A 21,964-nucleotide genomic window follows, 5' to 3' on the forward strand; every position below is an offset into this window, starting at 1 on the left:
TACGCATCATCGCGGATATGGATGTAAACGGCAAAGAATACGGAGGCTTCGGAACTCCGCCAACAGTCGGCCCGGTGTCATTTATGACCTTATATAAATTCACTCCTCCTTAAAGCCCCTTGATGGAATTCTTAATTTCAAACTTTCCTTCGCCCCCTTTTCCGCGCTATATTGACAACGGTGGCAGCGGCAGTGGAAGCGTCATCAACGACGTCTCGTGTAATTGTCGACGTGTTTTCGCTTACGATTTAGTTCCGTGACTTCGTACCGTCCCCACTTGTTAGACTTGCACAGCTTAAACGATGTTAATCGATTTCACAGGCGGTTTGTATGTGAAAATTTTTCTATTCGCTCGTTAAGAGCATAGTTGATTTATCCTATGAACGAGATCGAGATATCACGGATTCAATTAGGTATGCTTCAAATTCTTTCTGAGATATCACCGTGTTTTTGCAGTTGTATAAAAAAATCATGACGAGAGTTACGAGTTCTGTAACTCGTAACGTCAATTTATTCGAAATAAACCGAAATCACCCTTCGGAAAGTAACGAACTTCTTTTTCTCTGCCTGAATTTGAGTATTAAAATTTTTTATCATGTATTCAAAATTTAACTACTCTTTTTTCGGAATGTTTGGAGATTTTTATGCTTACATATCTCTACAAATACATATCGTCGGTGATCAATGATCCGAGACATATTTCGCGAGGATCGAACTTTTGTCCAAATCATCTCCGTTATTTGTACAAAAAATTCTGTCCCTGACGTTGAATCTGTATTTTCTGAATTCGTCAAAGTTGCGTACCCTGGAACGAAAGGTACAGACAAGCGTTTTGTGAGGCCTAACAAGAGAAGAGAAAAGAATACATTCACATGCCCTTCTCTCCGCTCTTTCATACGTACGGCGACAGAACGCCGAATGAGTCATATATATATATGCGTGCGGCCAACGTACGTGGATACAATAATTGTAGAAAGTTATTGTATGGACGATTCCAGGGCCACGGGGGATCGAAAATCCCCAGAGAGTCGCCCTCTCAGCGGGGGTGAGAACGCATCGAGTCCCAACCCTCGTATTACGTAGCACCCCCGTTCGCCCCCCGCCAGCTTTCGAATGTCATTGTCATAAAACGGACAAAGACTCTTACAGAGATGCTGCACTTTTCTAAGAAACAACACTACCGCGTTAGTTATACTCGTTAACGGCCGCCTCGCGGTTTAGGCCGCGTCATCTTCTCACATTAACGAACCTTGCCCCCAGACGTTGAGGCTAAACCTGCGACGAACGAATGTGTTAACTTCTCCCCTTTAACCTCTGCTCTCCTCAGACAATTCCTGTTGCGAGGAAAAAAAAAGATACAGTAGAAAATGGCCGGATAGAAATTGAATTTTTTATTTTCAATTTCGTTGATCAGCTCGGGTTTCATCCGAATTTTCTGCGAAAATAATTCGGAAGTATATATATATATATATATATATATATATATATGTGTATACATATCTTGTCCCCGGAGGGGGTTTCATCAATAATTTTACGAACGTTGTGAAAGTTTTTCCAATTATTTCACCGGCACCTATTTTACACGGATGATTGACTAATTTTCATTCCATCCCACGCCATTCAGATCGAGAACGAGTTTTTTTCATCATCCGATACGTTGGAAATTGCCATCAGACTACTCAAACAGAATTCTACTAAGAAATTAGATGTTATTCTTTCGCGATGACGGATCCAAATTAGTCCTGCTCACAAACGTACATATAATACGTATACCTACACATGAGATAATCAACATCGTTCGATCAGGGATGAAAAAGCGGCTCTGATCGGTTATCACTTGTAGAAATATATGAAACGTACCGAGACTCCCGCCTCTTAAATTCATCTACGCGTAAACGAGTGGAGTAATTACGAACTTGAGAACATGTAAATTGAGTATCGCACCCCCAGCAAAACGTAACTCGTGAACGCGCATCAGCAAGAGCGTGATGCAAACAGTCCGAGCAATTAAACGAGTCCTCGGTACAATTTGAATTAACCGATTCCATAAGTCGCGTAGCGGTCCTCTCAACACTCAGCTGCAGGTTCGTCAAAGAGGTCGCGACGGCGGGTTGAATGTATAAAACGAGTAAAAGAAAAGGAAAAGACAAAAAGAAGAAAAAAAAAAAAGATACAGCCTGCAATGAAAAAGTTTCATTTCTTCCGGCTCCTTTTTTTTTTTCTTCTCTCCTCCGTTTCTACGTCTGGGTCCCTCATGCAACGGAGCATGGGGGTTGGCATCTAGTCCATCATCCGTGCAGCGGCTGCGGCGGCGGAGGCGGCGGCTCTGTCGCATATATAGCCGCGGGTGAACCTCTCATTGATTTTTTTTTTCACTGCCTGGGAAGTGTACGGGGACAGCTGTGGTTAGCCCTGGATCACTGGAGAATTTCTTAGCTTATATGGCCACGCGTCGTTGTACGCACATAGTCGCGTAAACGGCTGCCGACGATTATTTCATTGGTCACGACAATTTCCGGTCCCATTATTGCGCAGCCCGCGGGTATTGGGGAGTTGCGAAACGTACGTTTTATTCATACCCCCTCGTCTCAACCCCACATCCTTGATACTTCGCGGTTTGTAATCCCCGTATATGCATAGGTATATACAACTCTTATACGAGTACCAAGTTTCGGTATAATTGATTGTAAACTCGAACTCTGTCGTTAAATTCTTTTTTATTTCTGCTCTTGGCTCTTCCTATTTTTGGTCATTCCCCCCCCCCTTTTTTTTTTTTTTTTTGCCACTCTATTTTCCACCGTTATATCATACACGTCGGGATAAACGGGAAATTTTTTCACCGTAATAAAACTTTTCCAACATCCTCCGATTATATTGGTATACCTACCTAGATACTTTTCGCAAGCGATTTATCGCCTGCATTATTCGGTAAACGCTGCGCCGTAAACTTGTCGGCTCGATATTAAAACTATTTGGCTAGGTACATACATAGATTTTTGATAGCGTATATTATTGTACATATGTAAGGCAATAAATAACGGATTTCTGAAGAGAAGAGAGGCGCGGAATTAATGAAATATTTTCTCGTCTCTACGCTGAAACTCCAGTTACCTATTTTCTTCTCTTGTTTTTCATGCATGCTACATACCGTTGAATGATTCATTGAAAATCGCTTCGTTTTTTTTTTTTTTTTTTTTGTGATTCAATCGTTTCCGCCAGACAGATAATTGGTTTTACAAACGATAGGCACCTATTATTATTTTAGTTTGATTTTCTGTTATTGTATACATAACTTTTCAGATCCTCATGCAGGAGCCAATTACTTTATTTCGTGTACTATTTTATTATTTCATTTCGATTATTGAATGGGAAAAAATCCGCTAGTTATAAATCACTTCGCAAAGACATTAGTGAGAAATAATCACGGGATGAGCGTATCTGTAAACAATTTTCTGGAAAGATACTGCGGATTGCGGTGAATATTTAATTCGTAAAATATATAGCGAAGTCTGTTGATTAGCAAGCTGCATGTGTATAATATAAGCCGGTAGATAATAGTTTATGCACAGACGAATGTTCATCTTGTATTGATAACATCTGGACGGTGAGAGTAATTTACGATTTGAACGGCAATCACCGTAGTAACGGACAAGAATAAATAATCGAGTTGTTAGCGTGGGCGGATTGATGACCAGTGATTACGTTGATGCGGTTCGAGTCTGCAGGCCGTCGTGGAATCGGGTTATCCATCAATCGTAAAGCGTTAATCAGTCCATGCCAAAGGACGATAAAATAACCAAGGAGTAAGTATATGAGGGTATTTCAGCGAGATGAGGGATGCTGTAGGTGGTGCAGCAGAGAGAGAGAGAGAGAGAGAGAGATAGAAGCGAAGGAGGTCTAATACGCGGTTTTAACGGGGTGATTTCGAAACGTTGAAAAAATAATCGGCTTTCGGAAATAATCGGCGTGTAGTCTAAGCCCCGGAATATGATTCCAGAGGCCGCGCCGTGTCCCACACTTTAATTTTCGTTTATTTTCTCAAGCTGCAACAGCGAGCGCCGGGCCGGGATATACGTAAACGAGATTGCAGCTGCAACCGGAAACGGTGAGGAAAGTTACATCGCGATTATTCTCATGCAGATGAAGAGGTGATACGTCGAGCTTAAAAATATGTCGGTTAACAAATTTCGCAACGCTGCGGGGTGTTTGTTCGCGCAAACAATACCGAGTGGAATAATTCAAACGGGCTTAATTGACGCGGCGCTAATTTGTTACGCGATCTCTAAACGTGGGCAGCTCTCATCGTGCTCGATTATAATAATTCGGTGTAAGCGAGGCTGGCGGCGAGGCTGAAGCGTGTACGAAAAGTATCAACGCAACGAAAACTCTGTTCCTATACATTTTTCCAATCAGCGAATTCGGCTTTATTTGCCTTCAGCGACCCCCGCGGAACGATATTTGGCATACGAATATCCCGCCCTTTTCGCCTTTCCGATTTTTACTCTCCCCCTTCGCTCCTCCGAGTTAGATCGATGCAGCCTACGCTTGTGTTTCCGACTCGTTTTTTTTCTTCTTCACGTATCCTCCGCACGTCAGTTCGCGTAAAACGTTAAACGGAAACGGGCCAACCAGGCGTTGCTGTACGCTCTTCATTTATTCTGCAGCTTCTTTCTTCGATTTTTCGTCTCGTATTCCTCCTCCCTGTCGCTCTGTTACAGTAAGCCCTTTACTGGCGTGGCAAATGAGAGAAAAAATAGAGGGCGAAACACATCCAGACAAAGGGGAGCCTCTTCGCTCTCTGCTCCAATGATCGAACGGAACAAATCCTGACAAGCTTTGTCATAATATTTATCGTTTCGAACCGCTACACCACTTCTCGAATCCGTAGGTACGTACATATACGCCTTCGGTGTGCTACTGCTGGGCGCCCTTTTTTTCATCAATTTTTATTCTCGCGTGACGACCGTAAAATCTCGTTGTTACAGTTTATTTCTCGAACGAATTTTTTGTTTGTTTGTCAAATGTTGTGAAATGGCCGCTGTTCGTATTGTACATGACAGAACGGAGTCAATGACTGCACCATGTGAAAGCGAAATGAGATACGTGTAATACATATCTGTCGGACAATGAAGGATGAAACACGTTTAGAAACCGAAATACATGCACGAACTCGTTTGTGGAAACCAACGAAATTCCTTGAAATTTTATAAGGTATCAATTTCGGGATGTATATATCTTCTTTCAAATTTCGCAGAAACTTGGCCGACCTTTGAAAGTCGCGACTCACTATCGGTCGTTTAGAAATTCTGTAAGAAATTCTCAGCAGAGTTTGTTCAACGCAGGTATTTGCGGTTTAATAATTCTTGAAACTCATTCATATTCTAAAAATCCTGCAGCTCTCCGAAGTTTGATCATAAAATTATATTGAATTTTACAATATTCGTTAGATTTCTACGAAACCCGAAAAAGAGCACGGTGTCTTCCAATACACAATCTTCGGTACCAAGATGAACTTATACAAACAAAGTATCAAAGAGATCCTGTGAAATATCACGTTTGATTCGTACAAATAAAGTCCGTAAAATCCCAGGTAAAGTTCTTTGTAGGTAATCAGTAAAATTCGACGCTACATCCCCAGCAGTAAATATCGGCAATTTATCAAAAATAAGATGGAGCGTTTGCAATAGTATGGGGTTTTAGGATTCGAGGTAGGCAATAGGCGGACTCCGTTAAGACGTATCTCCATCCACGGCTGACAAGTATATTTGATCAAGAATGAAAAGTGGGAGCGGGAAAGAGAGAGAGAAAGAGCCAGGTATCGTTTTTCACTCCCGAGTACCGAGCACCGGTTGATCCCAGCTGAAAGTAGTTATTTAATATGTTTCAAGAAGGATTAGGTATCGTATTTCTCCACGGCTTGACCTTACCCAGCCATCTTCCAGGCCCTCTTGCTTGCGTTATACCCACACATCTTTGTCCGAGCATCAATGCGGCGTGCGCACTTGAGAGAGGAAGACAGAGGGAGAGCGAGAGAGAGAGAGAGAGATAGAGAGAGGTGTGGAGCAAGTAACGAGAGGAAAAGTCGGACGGTGCATATTCCGGACATTCCGTGTTCTCACGTCGGGAACCATCTTCATTCTGACAACGAGAATGATGTCAGTGGCGGTTATCACCTCTGCAATTATTCTCCTGCGATTTCACTTTCTATTCTCATCTAGTCCTTGCTTTTATTACGATTGCCAAGAAAATTTTGATCAAAGCAATTTTATCTCGAATATCTAAATAAAACCGTGAGACGTATTACGAATTTTAAAGCTGTCAATTATAATCATTATATCATACATCATACATCACACATCATACATAGTATTAAAGTTCGAAACCAAAGATTGGATGTTTCGGATATACGGATATTCAGAAAGTGACGTCACCCAAATTTTTTTTTCCTTTGACGTGATCGATCTAAACTCAGCCAGCCAAATTCTTCAGTCTGGAAACAAACGCGCAGTAGAGCGGACGTATAAGAATAGCGCTCCGCAGATTTCGAGTACCGGGTTCTCTACCTCCTGGATCCTGCGCTCCGGTTTCGCTTCCCGGTGCAACTCGACTTCCAGGACAAGCGCTCCGTAGCTTGTGCGCTCCAGGTCCGCTACCTGGTGACTTTTGATCTTCAGGACTAATTTTCCGTAGTTCTGGCTGTCCAGGTCTCTGATCTGGTGACTTTTGACCTTTACCAGTAATTTTCTGTGGTTCCTGCGCTCCAGGTCCGCTACCTGGTGAATTAGCGAGCTTTTTATTAGAGCTTTAGCGAGCGTGGGTTATAAAGCTAGTATGTATAATTTTCGAACAATTCTATCGTTTTCGACTAATATTGAACCGGCTAACAAAACTATTGACGTTGTGCAATCCAACGAGTGTCTCTGCCAAGAGCTGAAAAATATGTATGAAAAATTGAACGAGGTATTTCATTGATAGTTTGAAAGAAATAAATGATGAATGAAAACATGCCCCGTATTTCTACATCTCTTCTCAATAAAATTGTCGTAACATTATTATAATATTATCGAAATTATCAAAATTGAAGATTTTTCCGGTCGTAAGGAGAAAAGAAATCACACAGTTTTCCAAGGTTTTCGTCAGTATAACGATTTTGAAATTCTTGACTCTACTTTGACAATACCGGGGAATTTGACGTCAATTTTACTCGATCTTACGCACCTCCGACAAACTTTAAGAAGCAATAGTAAAAAAAATTTTTTTCTTTCCAAGTCTTACTTCGCAGACGGCGGCAGCTTAGCTGCTTCATTCGTTGGCACGACGCTGGTTGAAGAGAAATCTCTGAGCATAGGCCTGAGGAGGAGAACCCGTGCCTCGCATCCGGTCCTGCCAGTCGAGCTGGACCATCGGAGACAAAGTGCAGGGGGATCGTAGTGCCGCATTAAACAAATTGTAAATAACAATGGTAGATTCGGACGCGCCCAGACTCATTTCCGGTCAGGTCCGTCCGACGGGTAGCGATGTGCAGGCTCCGGGTGCCTGCTCTCTTATTAAATTGGTCAGGCTCGAACGGTTTCGCTCTTTATAATTGAACCGGGCGATACACAGAAGCACAACGATTAGTCCCCCCTTCAATTCACTTGTCGCGTGTATAACAAGGCACCGCACAGCGCACACTGTACCTCATCTTGGTAACAAGCTCTGACCTCGACCCATCTTTACATCTGTTTCAGAACCAAACGCCACCCATGCTTTAGTGAAGGTGAAATCAAGGAAGAAAGCCGGGCCGCAAGATGTGGCGCGTAATAGTCAGCGCACTTCTCCTGGCGGTGCCAGCTAGGTCGAAGGTGTCCGTCTTGCCCCACGACGTTTACCCGGGCTTCGAGGTGAAGCAGCTCCACGGGGCGGGTCGGGAGCCGTCGAACTACCGGCTGCTGGAGACGGGATTCTCAAAGTACTTCGCGGTCCTTGACAACGGGATGGTGATGACAACCTCGGATCTTACGCCGCTGGTGAACCGGCCGGTGAACCTGATCGTCCTCGAGGAGCTGGGCAACCGGACCCAGACCCACGACCTCCACCTCTACGTCCTCGACAGGAAGAACATGCTCACATTCTCTCACGGGCATCTGGGCGACGGCGAGGTGGCGGAAAACGCCCCGGCGAAGACGGTGGTCGTCGGTTTCCCGATGCTACACGCGTCCGGGAACTTCCCGGTCCACTACAAGATCTTGCCCGAAGTCGGCGACAGGCCCTTCGTTTTGATGGACACGCGGACCGGGAACACGGGCCCTAATTTGACCCTGAAAAGCTCAGGCCAGGGGGTTAGAGTCGTGACGTCGAGACCCTTGGACCGCGAAACGAAGCAGAGTTACACGGTGGTCATCCACGCCTCCGACTCCGACTTCATAAGCAGGTCCAAGATCAGCGGGCGAGTTACGGTACTGGACGAGAACGATAACAGCCCGGTATTCGAGAGCGAGGTCTACAGGTTCGTCATAAAACCGACGAACCTCGGGGCGTCGCCGAACGACGCGGTTGCCGAGTGGAAGAGGTTCTCCACTATCGGCAAGGTGCGGGCGACCGACGCGGACGGCGACAAACTCGCCTACAGGCTCGTCGCGCCCAGCAATCTCGTCGTGATCGTACCGCAAACTGGGGAGATCCTCTTGACGGGAGACCCTCAGAGCTCGTTGGAGGAGGACATGGAGGTGGAAATCATGATCGAGGCCCACGACGTTAGAACGCCAAGCAGGATCAGCGAGAAGCCGGCGAAGGTCCTTCTGCAGTTTGTCACATCGATACCGATTCGGGAGGAGCATAGAATCGAGAAACGACGGGTCACCAGAGCCGTAAGACCCACGAAGAAGGTGGAATTCAGCGAGACCAGCGGCGAGGAAGAAGGTAAAGTCGTGTTTCAGCTTGAGAAGGAAACCGAGAGGGAAACGTTCAAGATCAAGGATGAGAATCAGTGGGTCACCGTCACGGCAAACGGATCCGTAAGGGTCCGACAGAAGTGGGACTACGAGGAACTTGGGCCCGAGAAAACTATTGACTTCTGGGTCATAATCAATAACGCAGGCATTGGTGGTTAGTAAATGATTTTCCGTTCAGCTTGTACACTACGAAGATTGTCCTATTATTTTTATACCCCCTAATTGGGGCGTGAGAACGTAAATCGGTCCTTATTTGTGTCGGCCCCATCGATCAAACCCCATTCCATTACGTTCTGAATCTCCGATCACGAGTGTCTAAGAAATTGGGATCGAAATTGGGGTAAAAACTTACAGGCTAAATTACAATGGATATTTTTCAATGCACCCCGATACTCGTCCGAGGCATATGGTTTTACTATTTCATACGGTATTTTCTATTGAAGGATGGTGCGCCAAGCATTTCGACCTCCTCTGTCGATTCCCACATGGTACATAGTATTTCATATTTTTATTTCTATCGGCTGGTTGTTCTAACTACTGCAATCGTCAAAGCTATCTGTCGACTCTTAATTCACCGGCTTTAATTTTTGCTTTCAACGAAGAAAAACAAGAAATGCCATGGATGCGCTTTGCTCTCGCCTCATTCTGCAGTCCTTTTAATGTCGATCATCGCATTAACTTCTAATCAATACGGTCACATCGAAATCGAACATCGCTTTCCATTTTTGTGCAGAGTTCAACCAATGCGAGTTTATTCAGATGCACACTGCTTACAGTGTTGTATTTCCAAAATTTGATGCTATATTCTCAAAGAATTGGAGTAAAACGAGTTGAACGTAACAAAAACTGATTTGGCGCCAAGATTTACACAATATTACGTGGATAAGTATCGTAATCTTGTTTACTCAGTCTTAGAGTTTGTTTCCCAGTTCGTTGAGCGAACATCAGATTTTGGATTAGCTCCAAAGGTGTGCATCGTCTTCCTCTTGGACTCGACACAATGCGAGAACCGATTGATTTTTCTTCTATTTAACTATGCATACTGTACTGTGAATGACACCTATTCACACACTTTACTAATAACATTCTTCTTTATCGCTGGCAATAGCAGCACTGAAATGTAAGTATATAAAAATGTCGAGATATATATGTATGTATATATATATATATATATGTATGTATGTATGTATGTATTGCAACGTACCGGCTATCCGACATACTCGTACACCTAACCGAGACAGGCATGATAGATCAACATAACAGAACCAACCTAACATGAGCAGGACAACCTCTACACACGACGACGCAAAAACACCGGTATAATAAACCGAGTGTATAAGTACCACGCTGGAGGAGAATAGAATCCACGATAATTTCGAATCAAACCGACCAAATTCATCGATAAATTAGGAAAAAGGGAAAAGAAGGCGACAATAGATTAGCTAGGACAATTTCACGGTTAAACATAGATTCTCGTAGAACGAAATTAATTTTATGTTATTTATATATATATAATTTTATGCAATACCTATCTTTCTTGTCCCTATTCCCTTGAGATAGCCCGAATTTAATAAACCATATCATTACTAAGATCTTTCTGCAGTGAACTCACAACCGATGCACTTTCCACGAGCAGAGCAGCTCTTGAGAAAGGCCGCAAACGTTACAGTATATAATATATATGTGTGTATATATATATATATATATATATACATTCTTAGTCTTTCATGAATTTCTGCATCCTTTTGTGATTTGCATCAACTAAGATTTAACAAGTATCTACGAAATTTTGGTTGTCTTATTTTTCCATCTAAACGCTTTCTAAACTTATAATTATATGTACGATTACATTGAAGTTAACATTCCCTTCCCTCAGGGAATACCTTACACTGATTTCTCGGCCTCCGATAATTCCAGATACTGATAATCAGCGCGTTATCATCCACGTCAAAGACGTCAATGACGAACCACCCCGATTTATCAATCGACCATTGCCCATGCAAGCCGTGGTTCAGCTGAACGCGCCACCGAATACTCCGGTCTTCACACTCCAAGCAAGAGATCCTGACACAGATCACAACATTCATTATTTTATCGTCAGGGATCGAAGTAAGCGAAACCCAGACGGCTTATCACTTAAATTCTTTGATATTTTGAGCAATTTCACAACGTCTGACATTCCGTTTCACAGCCGGCGGTCGATTCGAAGTAGACGAGCGATCAGGTGTCGTGCGGACTCGAGGTACGGATCTATTTCAATTGGACATGGAATACGTCCTGTACGTCAAAGCCGAGGATCAGAACGGACGAGTGGACGACAGGCGGTACCAATCCACCCCCGAAGAACGACTCTCCATAGTCGGTGGGAAACGGGCTCCTCAATTTTACCTGCCATCTTACGAGGCCGAGATACCAGAGAATCAGAGAAAGGACTCCGAGTGAGTATGCCTAAAATAATTTCCGCCACCTTGTGGGAAAATAAAAATCAATAATGCTGATTATCAATTTCATTCAATTCCTCGTACAGCATAATATCGGTGAAGGCGAAGTCTTTCGCCGACAGAGAAATTCGCTACACCTTGAAAGCCCAGGGTCAAGGGGCTGGGACTTTTAACATCGGTCCGACTTCTGGCATAGTGAAACTGGCCAAGGAATTGGACTTCGAGGACGTCAGACAGCCCCACGTTTATTCGTTAGTCGTAACAGCAACGGAAGACTCGGGAGGATTTTCAACGTCCGTCGAGGTGAGCAATCTTTTCGCCGACTTGATACCCTGTTCGGTTGGAGAGTCTACCGTTCGATTATCCCTACTTTGACCGTAATACTTCACGCTTTTAATGCCTGATAATTTCAGCTCACTATTAGAGTATCGGACGTCAATGACAACGCCCCGAAATTCGAGCTGCCTGATTACCAGGCTCACAATGTCGACGAGGATATTCCGCTTGGTACCAGCATCCTGAAAGTCAAAGCGATGGACTCGGACTCCGGGACGAATGCGGAGATAGAGTACATCGTCTCGGATGATCACTTCAGCGTTGACTCGAACGGTATTATAGTCAACAACAAGCAACTCGATGCCGACAACAACAATGCCTATTACGAGTTCATTGTAACCGCCAAAGACAAGGGTAAGACATTCACTTATTTCGCTGTTGAACCTTTGTTTTCACCACTCGCAAAGCTGCGCGAAGAGTTTCGTGAGTTATGATCCGTCGAAAGATCCGAGGAAGAACGATCATAGTTCACTGTCTGATTACAGCATGTCGCGATAATTCTGTTAATCAATAAGCGGCTGATAAAGTTACGGCAGAGTTCTTTTTCATAATAAATTGCCACGGTGAAAGCTTTGTCAGAGAAATATCACAGCAGCGATCAGATCAGTGTTTCACCTCGAACCATCTCGATTGTCAAAACGATTCTCCTATTCGTACTATCTGGTGAAAAACATAGGTAATGAAATCTAAAAATTTTCTTTGCGTACAGGAGAGCCGTCGAAAACGGGAACGGCGACGGTGCGGATTTACACGAAGAATAAAAACGACGAGGAGCCAAAATTCTCGCAGCAAGTTTACACTCCGAACGTGGACGAGAACGCGGGTCCGAACACGTTGGTCACCACGGTGGTCGCCTCGGACAAAGACGGGGACACGGTGAGGTTTGGTTTTGTCGGTGGCGGAACGTCGGCGGGTCAGTTTGTGATCGAGGAGATAACCGGGGTGATTCGTCTCCACGGTAAATCGATTTCCCTCGACCGAGACAAGTACGAGTTGAACGTGACCGCTCTCGACGACGGGGCCTGTTGCCTGAACGGTGACTCCACCATCCACACGAGCACCGCGGTCGTCGTCGTCTTCATAACGGACGTCAACGACAACAAGCCGGTCTTCAAGGACTGTGGAACCTACTCCCCGAAGGTCGAGGAAGGTGCTCCGAACGGCAGTCCCGTCATCAAGGTCCAGGCAACAGACCAGGACAAGGGTGTCAATGGGCAGGTGAAATACTCGATTGTACAGCAGCCGAATCAGAAGGGGACAAAATTCACCGTCGACGAAGAAACAGGCGAAGTCTCAACCAACAAGGTACGTTTATTCTATAAAACAATCGCACCGAATGTGATTTTCTTCTGCTCCTGTAAAAAGATGTTGGTCTTAAAAATATCACTAGTGTAAAGTTTTCGCATCGGTTCGTGAGATCGTTTGCCTCGTGAACGACTCTCGACCGTTGATATCTGCGTGACCTGAATGCCGGGGTCAACGGCTGTTACCTAAGTGCATTACAGCTGACGCTCTTGGTTCCGATGTAACAATACGCCATTGCAATTATTCCAACGTACCCGATTCAAACGGCTGCAACAGCTGCCCGACACGATTGTCGTCGTGCAGTGGCTGTTTTAAACAGACCGTAATAACCGATGTCGCTATGAAATTTCGAGTTACGGTCAGACAGTGGGGTACATGATAATTTGCAAATTTCCACCTTCCCAAGCTTGCCAAATTGCGAATCCTTCCGAAACAGCAAATTTCACAATATCATCCGCGTTTCATTCAGGTGATATTGCGAAAGTTTCTGCAGTATCAGCGACTCGAGTTGCAAGGGTGCAGCAGAAAAGTGCATTGCACACGAATGCGTGCAGATTTCACTTCGTGCAACCGAATACTATTGCCTGAAAAAAAGATCCTCGTGAAAGAGTGTGTGGCTTCAGTTCGATTAAGTGGCAAAAGCATTCCCGAGGTTTCCTTGGGCTTCCGGTCTCCATTTCTTCCTCGACCGTCTGTCAAGTTCGCCCGTCGAATTTCACGTGCAACTAATTATTGTCACTTGCACCTGCCTAAATTCACTCCCAGTCGATCCTCCTCTATCCAACCATAGTCCTAGATTATTAATCTTTCGTACATTTCTCCGAAGGTATTCGACCGGGAAGGGGATGATGGGAAATTTGTATCCGTCACAGTGAAAGCGACGGATCAAGGAGAGCCGTCGCTCGAAGGCGTTTGTTCGTTTACAGTTGAAATAACGGACGTCAATGATAACCCGCCGCTGTTTGATCGGCAGGTAAATATAAACGCATGCGATTATCGGTGGGGACTGGTAATAATTTCTCGGAGAGTAACGTACGAGTAACGTGGTGCCGAGAGCTTTTCCTCGGTTTACATAAACGTATAATTTACATTCGCAGAAATACGTTGAGAATGTGAAACAAGATGCTAGCACTGGGACAAACATATTGAGAGTTTCGGCCTCCGACGAGGATGCCGATAATAACGGTGCTATTGTTTACACGCTAACCGCACCGACGAATCCACTCGATTTGGAATACTTTGAAATACAACCAGAGTCTGGTTGGATCGTTCTAAAGAAAGCTCTCGACGTGAGTATTGATTTGTCATTAGAAAAAAAATTACTTCTTTCACATCATTGATCGCCTTGTTCAACTACCCTGACTATAATCGATCGATCTGTGGAATTTGTTTACGACCAATTTACGCTCTCGGACATTCTCAACCTTTCCTATGCTGTCTAACAAACACTAAACATATTATGATTAACACCTATTTCGTGTTGTATGATCACTTATTAAGTAGTCGTAAACAAATTTCGTTGAAAACTAAATGCAAAAAAAAAAAAAAAAAATACAAGTGAAGAAATAATAATCTGAATTATTTATAGGAAAACTTCATGATATATAGATATTTTATTCGTATAATATACACGTGTGATTTATGTATGTGTGCGTGTATCTATTAATGTGCACAGACCGGGGTTAAGAAATTGGTAAAAATATATATGACGTATCACGGTATCATAATTTTACAGATACACGTACCTGAAATTTTATGTATTTGTATGATGATGTGCACATTAATATGTACCTATAAATATAATTTATATACCTTGTGTGTACACCTTCTGCCGACGTTTCGAATTTACGTTAACTTATTACGTTTCTAACACTTGTTGAATTATTTGGTTGCTAGTGAGAGAAAAAAAACTATTAACAAAAAAGAAAAAAGAAAAAAAAGAAAGTATTTCCGTGTACTAACATTTTAATTAATTGATTTTATACCAATATATATATATATATACATATCTATATACATATATATATACATCCAATATGTATGTAATATATATGAATGTTTTATATATATTACATACATGTGAGTGTGTGTATCTATACATATACGATATATATCATATTATATACATATATGCAACAAAATGAGTTTCCTTTGTACGGCACTTGTCTAGTTAATTATTATTCTTATATTGATATGCACAATGTGTTCACTATGGTACTTAGCTATGCCTGATTTCCTTTAAATGCTTCACGTACCTGAATTTATAAGATACTGTAAAATGAATACAGTTTGGATATTTTTGTAAAGAATTTTTGTGTAAGAAACGGTATTAATATAAAAAAAAAAAAAATAGATGACAAAAGAAACGATGAAAAAGAATTCGGAAACGGAATTGAAAAGAAAGAGAAAAAAGAAAGAAATCCAGAAAAAAGAACACTGAAGCTAAATATCTAGTGATTGTTCATATCGGAAGTTTTGCCAATTTTTTTTCCAATTACGGAAATAGTTTTCCTTGAAACGAATAAAAATAAAATAACAAGACAAGAGAATTGTACGTTATAATTTATATACGTATATATATATATATATATATATATATATAAGACAAAATTTGTATACGTGTATAAATTGATAATTGATACAGAAACACATGCGGGCGTCGAAGCAACGTGATGATTTTTCTTATTTTTTGAACTTTTTTTCCATATATATATATTTTTCCATATATATATATATATATATATACACAAATTAAAAATTTTTTGTTTGATGTCCTGCTGCCATTTGAACGTGTATACATGTTTTGGGACTACTATAAAATAATATGTAAATGTTTTTCAAAAGGGAAGTGATGTTTTTTAAACTTCCAGGAGGAGGTGGGAACGACATTTTTTGAGCCCCACGAGTATGGTGTATCTTCATCTGCTACGCATTTTGTGGTGCATCAGACATAAACATTTTTTGAACATGTTTGCCCATATTTTATATGAATGTGTTTTTTGATTCCTTTACAGGAAACGGATCTCTCGCTATCGCTCTCTCTCTATATATATATATATACATATCTTTCTCTCTCTCTCTATATAACAATATAATAATAACAATAATAATAACAACATCTAAATCTCGGTGCTCACATTCCGATACATGTATATATACATATATGTATGTGTAAATATACGTATACATATATATATATATTATATACACATGTGTTTGTAATACATATATGAACCGACAAGTTTTTAATTTTTTTTTTTTCCATCAGTTTTTTCAACACCGTTTTCATAATACATGCAGAGAGCGCATATATTTGTAGAACATAAGATTCTTGTCCGAGGTGTGACATTTTTTCTTCCTGTGATTGGGGCAGCATACAGCTGTTTTAACCGGACCAGAAAAAAAAAACGATGATAATAATAATAAAGAAAATAATAATAACAATTGAAAGAGAACGGAAACAAAAATGAGAAAAGACAAACGGAAAGAAGGAAAAGAGAAGTGAACGAAAAAACAACGAAAATAACGTCCATCGGTTTTTGAGTGTCGTTAAAGAAATACCAAAAAGACGGGTCGTCATATTTTCACCCTTACCCGTTTTCCGATGCCTCTTTGTATAATGCATTTCTGCTTGCATGTATAAAATGCCTGCATTTTTTTATTTTGTAAAAAAAAGACTAATTTGTTGTTCTTATTGTTTATGTTTGTGTTTATTGCACCATTTACTTTCTTCGGATTTGACGATGACAAAAAAAGGGCTGTTTTCCAGTAAGTAGGAATTTGTTGTGTTTTCAATTTGCTCAGAATTTATTCTATCATTATATTATGTTATATTACATTACATTATATTATAATTCTATTATATTCTCGTTGATTTAATATTATACTTTGTGGAAGATGTTACATTGTCTATTATTTAATCGATCGGATCAGTTTGGAGATTTTTCTTTCTCGATCTTTTTATTTCAGGTTTAAATGATATTAAGTTTCACTTGATTTACACATTCAGCGAATGGGCAAATTAATCAATTAACAAATACATGTGTACGCACCCCATTCAAGCGTACATACGTATTTGTCAATAGACGCTACAGTAGGTATCCGCCAAGTCGTATTTCAAAAACTGTACATGACTTTTTCTCTCGTTACATTGCCACGTCTGCACAAAAGTTATACAATTATCATATTACGGTACATCTGAGTTGTGCCAATGTTAATTTTTTTTTACTCGTGCACAAATTATTACAAGAAAAAAAGTACAGAAGTTTAAAGACACGCACTAATGTTAATCATTAGTTCAAGTGCTTATCGATTGTCGCGACACTTGTATGTATATTATACACGATGTACATAAATAATATTATATACTTTAGTATGTGTATATATAAAATATAAAGCAAATTCTAGGATGCAGTTAATGATCATGTATACGTATATACATATAGGTATACGTATACATAATACATATAGCTACAGTGGTGAAATGTGAATTTTTTTTTTATCCTTCTTACATACCTCGATATGCTGTACTTGTATAATGATATATTATTAACATTATAATGATGATATTAATCGCTTGTTTGAGTGTTCCAGAAATTATTGAAGTACAAATAATATATCGTTCGGGATTAATACACGACTTTCCGGATACCTACCAATGCGCTTTCGCGTTTTTCCATACATCACGGTTACGTCGGTCTGATTTGATTCTTTTACTTTTCCACTTTCAAAAGTCTTTCTCTTAAATTTGTTTTTCGCGAAAATTTATATTATTTGGTCGGTGATGATACGGTCTATGCATATAGGTATATTATCTTTCCTATACCTATACGTTATACGTCGCGTTGTGTGTTCATTACGTACGTACGCATGGCATTTCAGTATTGATGATGTAACATCGATGTGTCAAAATACATCGGTGATTCGGGCGCGTGGCATGAGAAATTTTTCACAATGATAATTTCTGCAAACAAATCTGCGGCCAAATTTTTTTTCTCTTTTTTTCTTTTTCTCTTTTTCAAACTTGATTTCAAAAGCCGAGGGGAAGGAATTGTAACGAGTCGGAAACGTGAGACGAAAAGTTTTCTCTTTTATACTGAAGGATCCTTGGTACGAATTTCGGTAATTTTTTTCTTCTACGTTGATAAAATTAAGTTCAGCCGTGCGATCGAAAACTTACTACTCCCTCGAATTTCAATATTGAAAAGGGATTCGCATTCTTGCGGATATTTTATCAAGAATCTGTAACCTCGACAACTTTTTTCCGTCGTACTGCAGAAGAACGGGACATTTTTACATTCGTGATTGCAAAGAATTCGTATTTCACCCCAGGATAAAACCGCGTCGTATAAATTCTAAGTTTACTGAGTTCGAAATTGATCAATACGTAACTTTCTCCTGGCGCGCCCGAATCGCTCGGTATAAATTGACAAATTTGCTACAAGAATTGCCGCGCGCGCGTGATAAATGATTAAATGATAATGATTGGTGGAAACATTCTTTCGCATTCTGATGTATATTATATATATATATACACCCATTCATTTCTTGTATAATATTATTTTCTTAGAGGAAAGGTAAAAAAAAAAAGAAAAAAACAAAGAAAAACAAAAAAAAAAAAAAAAAAAAAATACGAGAACAGACAAAACAATCAAAATCTCAAAACTACCCAAATACCCTGTATCTTGACGGCCCATGTTTTGCCAATAGCGAGACAGGTATCGCCTGAGAGTGCGGGCATCCGACAGAGGGACGCCACCCTCGTATGCAGACGTGGACGTTGAGTTAGACGTCGTAGACAGAAACAATAAACCTCCTGTGTGGGATTCTAGTGTATACGGCCCCATTCACATCAAAGAAAATGTCACAGTGGGTACAATAGTGACGTCAGTAAAAGCCAGGTTTGTATGCCATGCCCAAAGCATAGAGATTAAGCTCGGCTTGTGCGCGTGAGATGATGATGATGATGATGATGATGATAGTGATGTAGCCGTCGGACAGACAGCGAGACCGGCGTCTACCGGAGAAAGAGACATTCGTGGGGTCCTTTCCACGCCCCCGCTGCATCTCTTTCTCTCCCTTAAATATTCATATATATATATATATATATTTATACCTGTCTCTATCTATCTATCTATCTATCTATCTATCGATCTATCTATCTGTCTGTCTATCTATCTCTATTTCGGGGATAATTCGTAGCCGTTTATACTTTTCGTTTGTTTTCAATATCCGGAATAAGAAGAACATATTTAAAAAAGAAAAAAGAACACACACACACACACACGCACACACACGCACACACACGCACCCACACCAGACACGAACAAGAGATATTTATATATATCTGTACGTGTAGCGCATAGGGCAGAGATCTCTCTACGGTCATGGATCCTACGGCAATTGGGACCTGTCGTCTCATCCGAGCCTCCAGCTGCGTCGCAGATCGATCATACCGTCGCTGTACGAATTTATATGTACTGCATATTACATATATGTATATACGACGAACGTATAATGCGATGTAGAAACTTGTGTAATGCTGCAGCAGAGAGAAAAAAAAGCAGAAAAAAACGAAACAACCAAAAATAATAAAAAAAAAAAAAAAAAACTTTTTTCCGACGAGACCTCATCACGAGCAAGTCGTACTGTACTAACGCCGGTCTTTTTTCTGTTTTTTTGTTTGTTCCTATTCTAACGTATATTGGGCATAGCGTGAGACGTACAAGCTGGAGGCCATGGCAGAAGACAAAGGTTACCCGCCCTTGTCGCGAACAGTGGAGGTACAAATTGACGTTGTGGATCGTGCGAACAATCCACCTGTATGGGACCACGTAGCGTATGGTCCGATCTACTGTAAAGAGAACATGGCCGTTGGGGCTAAAGTTGTGTCTGTTAAAGCCAGGTCTGTCAACTGTTAATGATCCGTGCAGCTGCACGACCGCCCTGCACGCAATCGTGGGAATTTGTTTTTACCTGTTTTTTTTTTTACATTTTTTTTTCATTTACATGAACTTTTTTTTTCCTTCGTTTGTTATTTTATGATTTTTTCATTCGTTTATTTGTTCATTTATTTACTTGACTATTTATAATATATCATATTACACATGGATATTATATAAAATATATAAATTATACATAATATATAACTATGACATAATGCACGTTACGTCGAACCCCACACACTTGTTAATGCACGTCTCTTGGTGTGTGGCTGTTCACTCGACCTGCCTTATTATAATTACATTACGCCTCTCATCCCGTCGTTCAGTTACATACGTGTATACCGTATTATACATACATATGTATAATTCATGCGTGTCGACCGAGGCGCAAGCTTTTATTACACGTGGTACTCTGTAAATTTGAGGGTCGCGATACGCTTGAGTCGAGTCGCAAAAATTAACGCTGTATTATTTATTACTTGACACGGTTTCGTATTTCACTAAGTGCGGGGAGACACAATTTTTTTATTCCTTTTAAATGTGTTGCTGCGAGTAGGTACTTTTTTCTTTTCCTTTTTGCTTATCAAATCAATCCCAGAGTCCGTGGTTGTCGGTACGGAAAACGAGAAGACAAGAGGCTTTGAATGGTTCGATACTCGGAATGGACAAAATTAGTGAATCTAATAACTGTTGTACGTCATTTTTATCGATCAGCAAATCATAATAAAATCTTACGATTGCATTTCTAGGGGATGATAAAATTTCCTGAATGCGTTGCCCGATATTTGCAATTACTATAATCAACCGTTGGAAAGAAGTACATAAACGGGATCAATAAATTTTTGAAATAATTGCTCCAGTTGCATAAATCCTATGAAATTAATTCAACTTTAGCAATATCGTTAATTTTTACGGCTCAGCTTGCGTGCAGGCCCTCAAATTATACGAATAGAAATTACGGGTGATACGGTTTGGATTCTTCTAAACAGGTATATCGCTTATAACGATACTTTAGATGCCAGATGCTGAAATACAGAACGCTAATCGTTTTTTTCTTCTTTTTTTTTTTTTGTTAAAATTAGTATGAGAGCTACGGGTTCTGTGATTCAAGCTATTTAGGTAGAATGATATTTTATGTCGAATGTAACTAATAGTATTTTTGAAGGTATTTGATATTATTCTTTCTTTCCCTTACTTTCTATACGTGTTCTATATTATTGAGAAGACATTTTTTAATTCCATGTTATTTATACTTTGGTGCTGTTTTCACACAAATTACCATCGCCATTACTTGTCTACATGTCATATTTGTTTTTGAAATTTACTTTTATTTTTCGTTAATATGTTTACGTTTAAACTCACGTCCCACTAGTTCGTGTTGTTGTTAGTAATAATGTAATCGTAAATTATCAATATATATATATATATATTTATATATATATGTATGCCGTAAAATATTTTTGGGCATGCTTGACTATATATAGTGGCTTTTTTAATAACAAGGTTCGTTTTTTTGCAATTTTTCATATACATATATATATGTATACAAAAACATATATATTATATAACTTTTATTCACATACGTTGTACGTACGCAATGTAATCGGTTTTTTGTTCGTTTCCATATACGTTTCACGTGATTTTGTTTTGAAAGTCATAAGTACTATTCATAGCGCATCAACTTATACGATATACAATTAGCCAAGCTCCATTAGTTATTACAATAGCAATTTGTACGAATTAAATACGTAACAAATTTGAATTCCACGCATAGCTCGTATGGTTGAATACGGTCTTACATAACAATTTGCAGTCGAGATCGATCAAGGGGAGGGGTTCAGAATTTACTCGAAATATTGCAATATTTGATTGGGTAAAAATGTTTTAAATTTATTATATGCTCCTTGTCAAAGAAGCTGAATTAATTGAAAACTAAAATGTAAATCAAGTTGGTAAAAAATTGCGTTCTGTAATTCGTGTGCTTCATTTTTATACGTAAGTATAT

General features: G+C 40.3%; 1 protein-coding gene across 6 annotated transcripts in view; it reads left to right on the top strand.

The window, feature by feature from the left end:
* LOC124174764 (neural-cadherin) overlaps window positions 1–21,964 on the top strand; it is a 55,645-nt gene that overhangs the window by 7,974 nt on the left and 25,707 nt on the right. The window contains exons 2-12 of one of the 6 annotated variants that reach the window (XM_046554223.1): window positions 7,731–9,087; window positions 10,042–10,053; window positions 10,851–11,042; window positions 11,125–11,371; window positions 11,461–11,677; window positions 11,788–12,064; window positions 12,420–13,015; window positions 13,842–13,988; window positions 14,113–14,304; window positions 16,772–16,783; window positions 18,725–18,915. In XM_046554223.1, the coding sequence (XP_046410179.1) occupies window positions 7,791–9,087; window positions 10,042–10,053; window positions 10,851–11,042; window positions 11,125–11,371; window positions 11,461–11,677; window positions 11,788–12,064; window positions 12,420–13,015; window positions 13,842–13,988; window positions 14,113–14,304; window positions 16,772–16,783; window positions 18,725–18,915 (3,380 nt within the window). In that variant the 5' untranslated portion in view covers window positions 7,731–7,790. Of the gene's footprint in view, window positions 1–7,730; window positions 9,088–9,376; window positions 9,422–10,041; window positions 10,054–10,850; window positions 11,043–11,124; window positions 11,372–11,460; window positions 11,678–11,787; window positions 12,065–12,419; window positions 13,016–13,841; window positions 13,989–14,112; window positions 14,305–16,771; window positions 16,784–18,724; window positions 18,916–19,728; window positions 19,920–21,964 lie in introns of all 6 variants that reach the window. The other 5 variants (XM_046554224.1, XM_046554222.1, XM_046554226.1 and 2 more) reach the window with 5 other exon arrangements.

The sequence above is a fragment of the Neodiprion fabricii genome, chromosome 2 (assembly GCF_021155785.1).
Source record: "Neodiprion fabricii isolate iyNeoFabr1 chromosome 2, iyNeoFabr1.1, whole genome shotgun sequence".
Taxonomy (NCBI): Eukaryota; Metazoa; Arthropoda; class Insecta; order Hymenoptera; family Diprionidae; genus Neodiprion; species Neodiprion fabricii.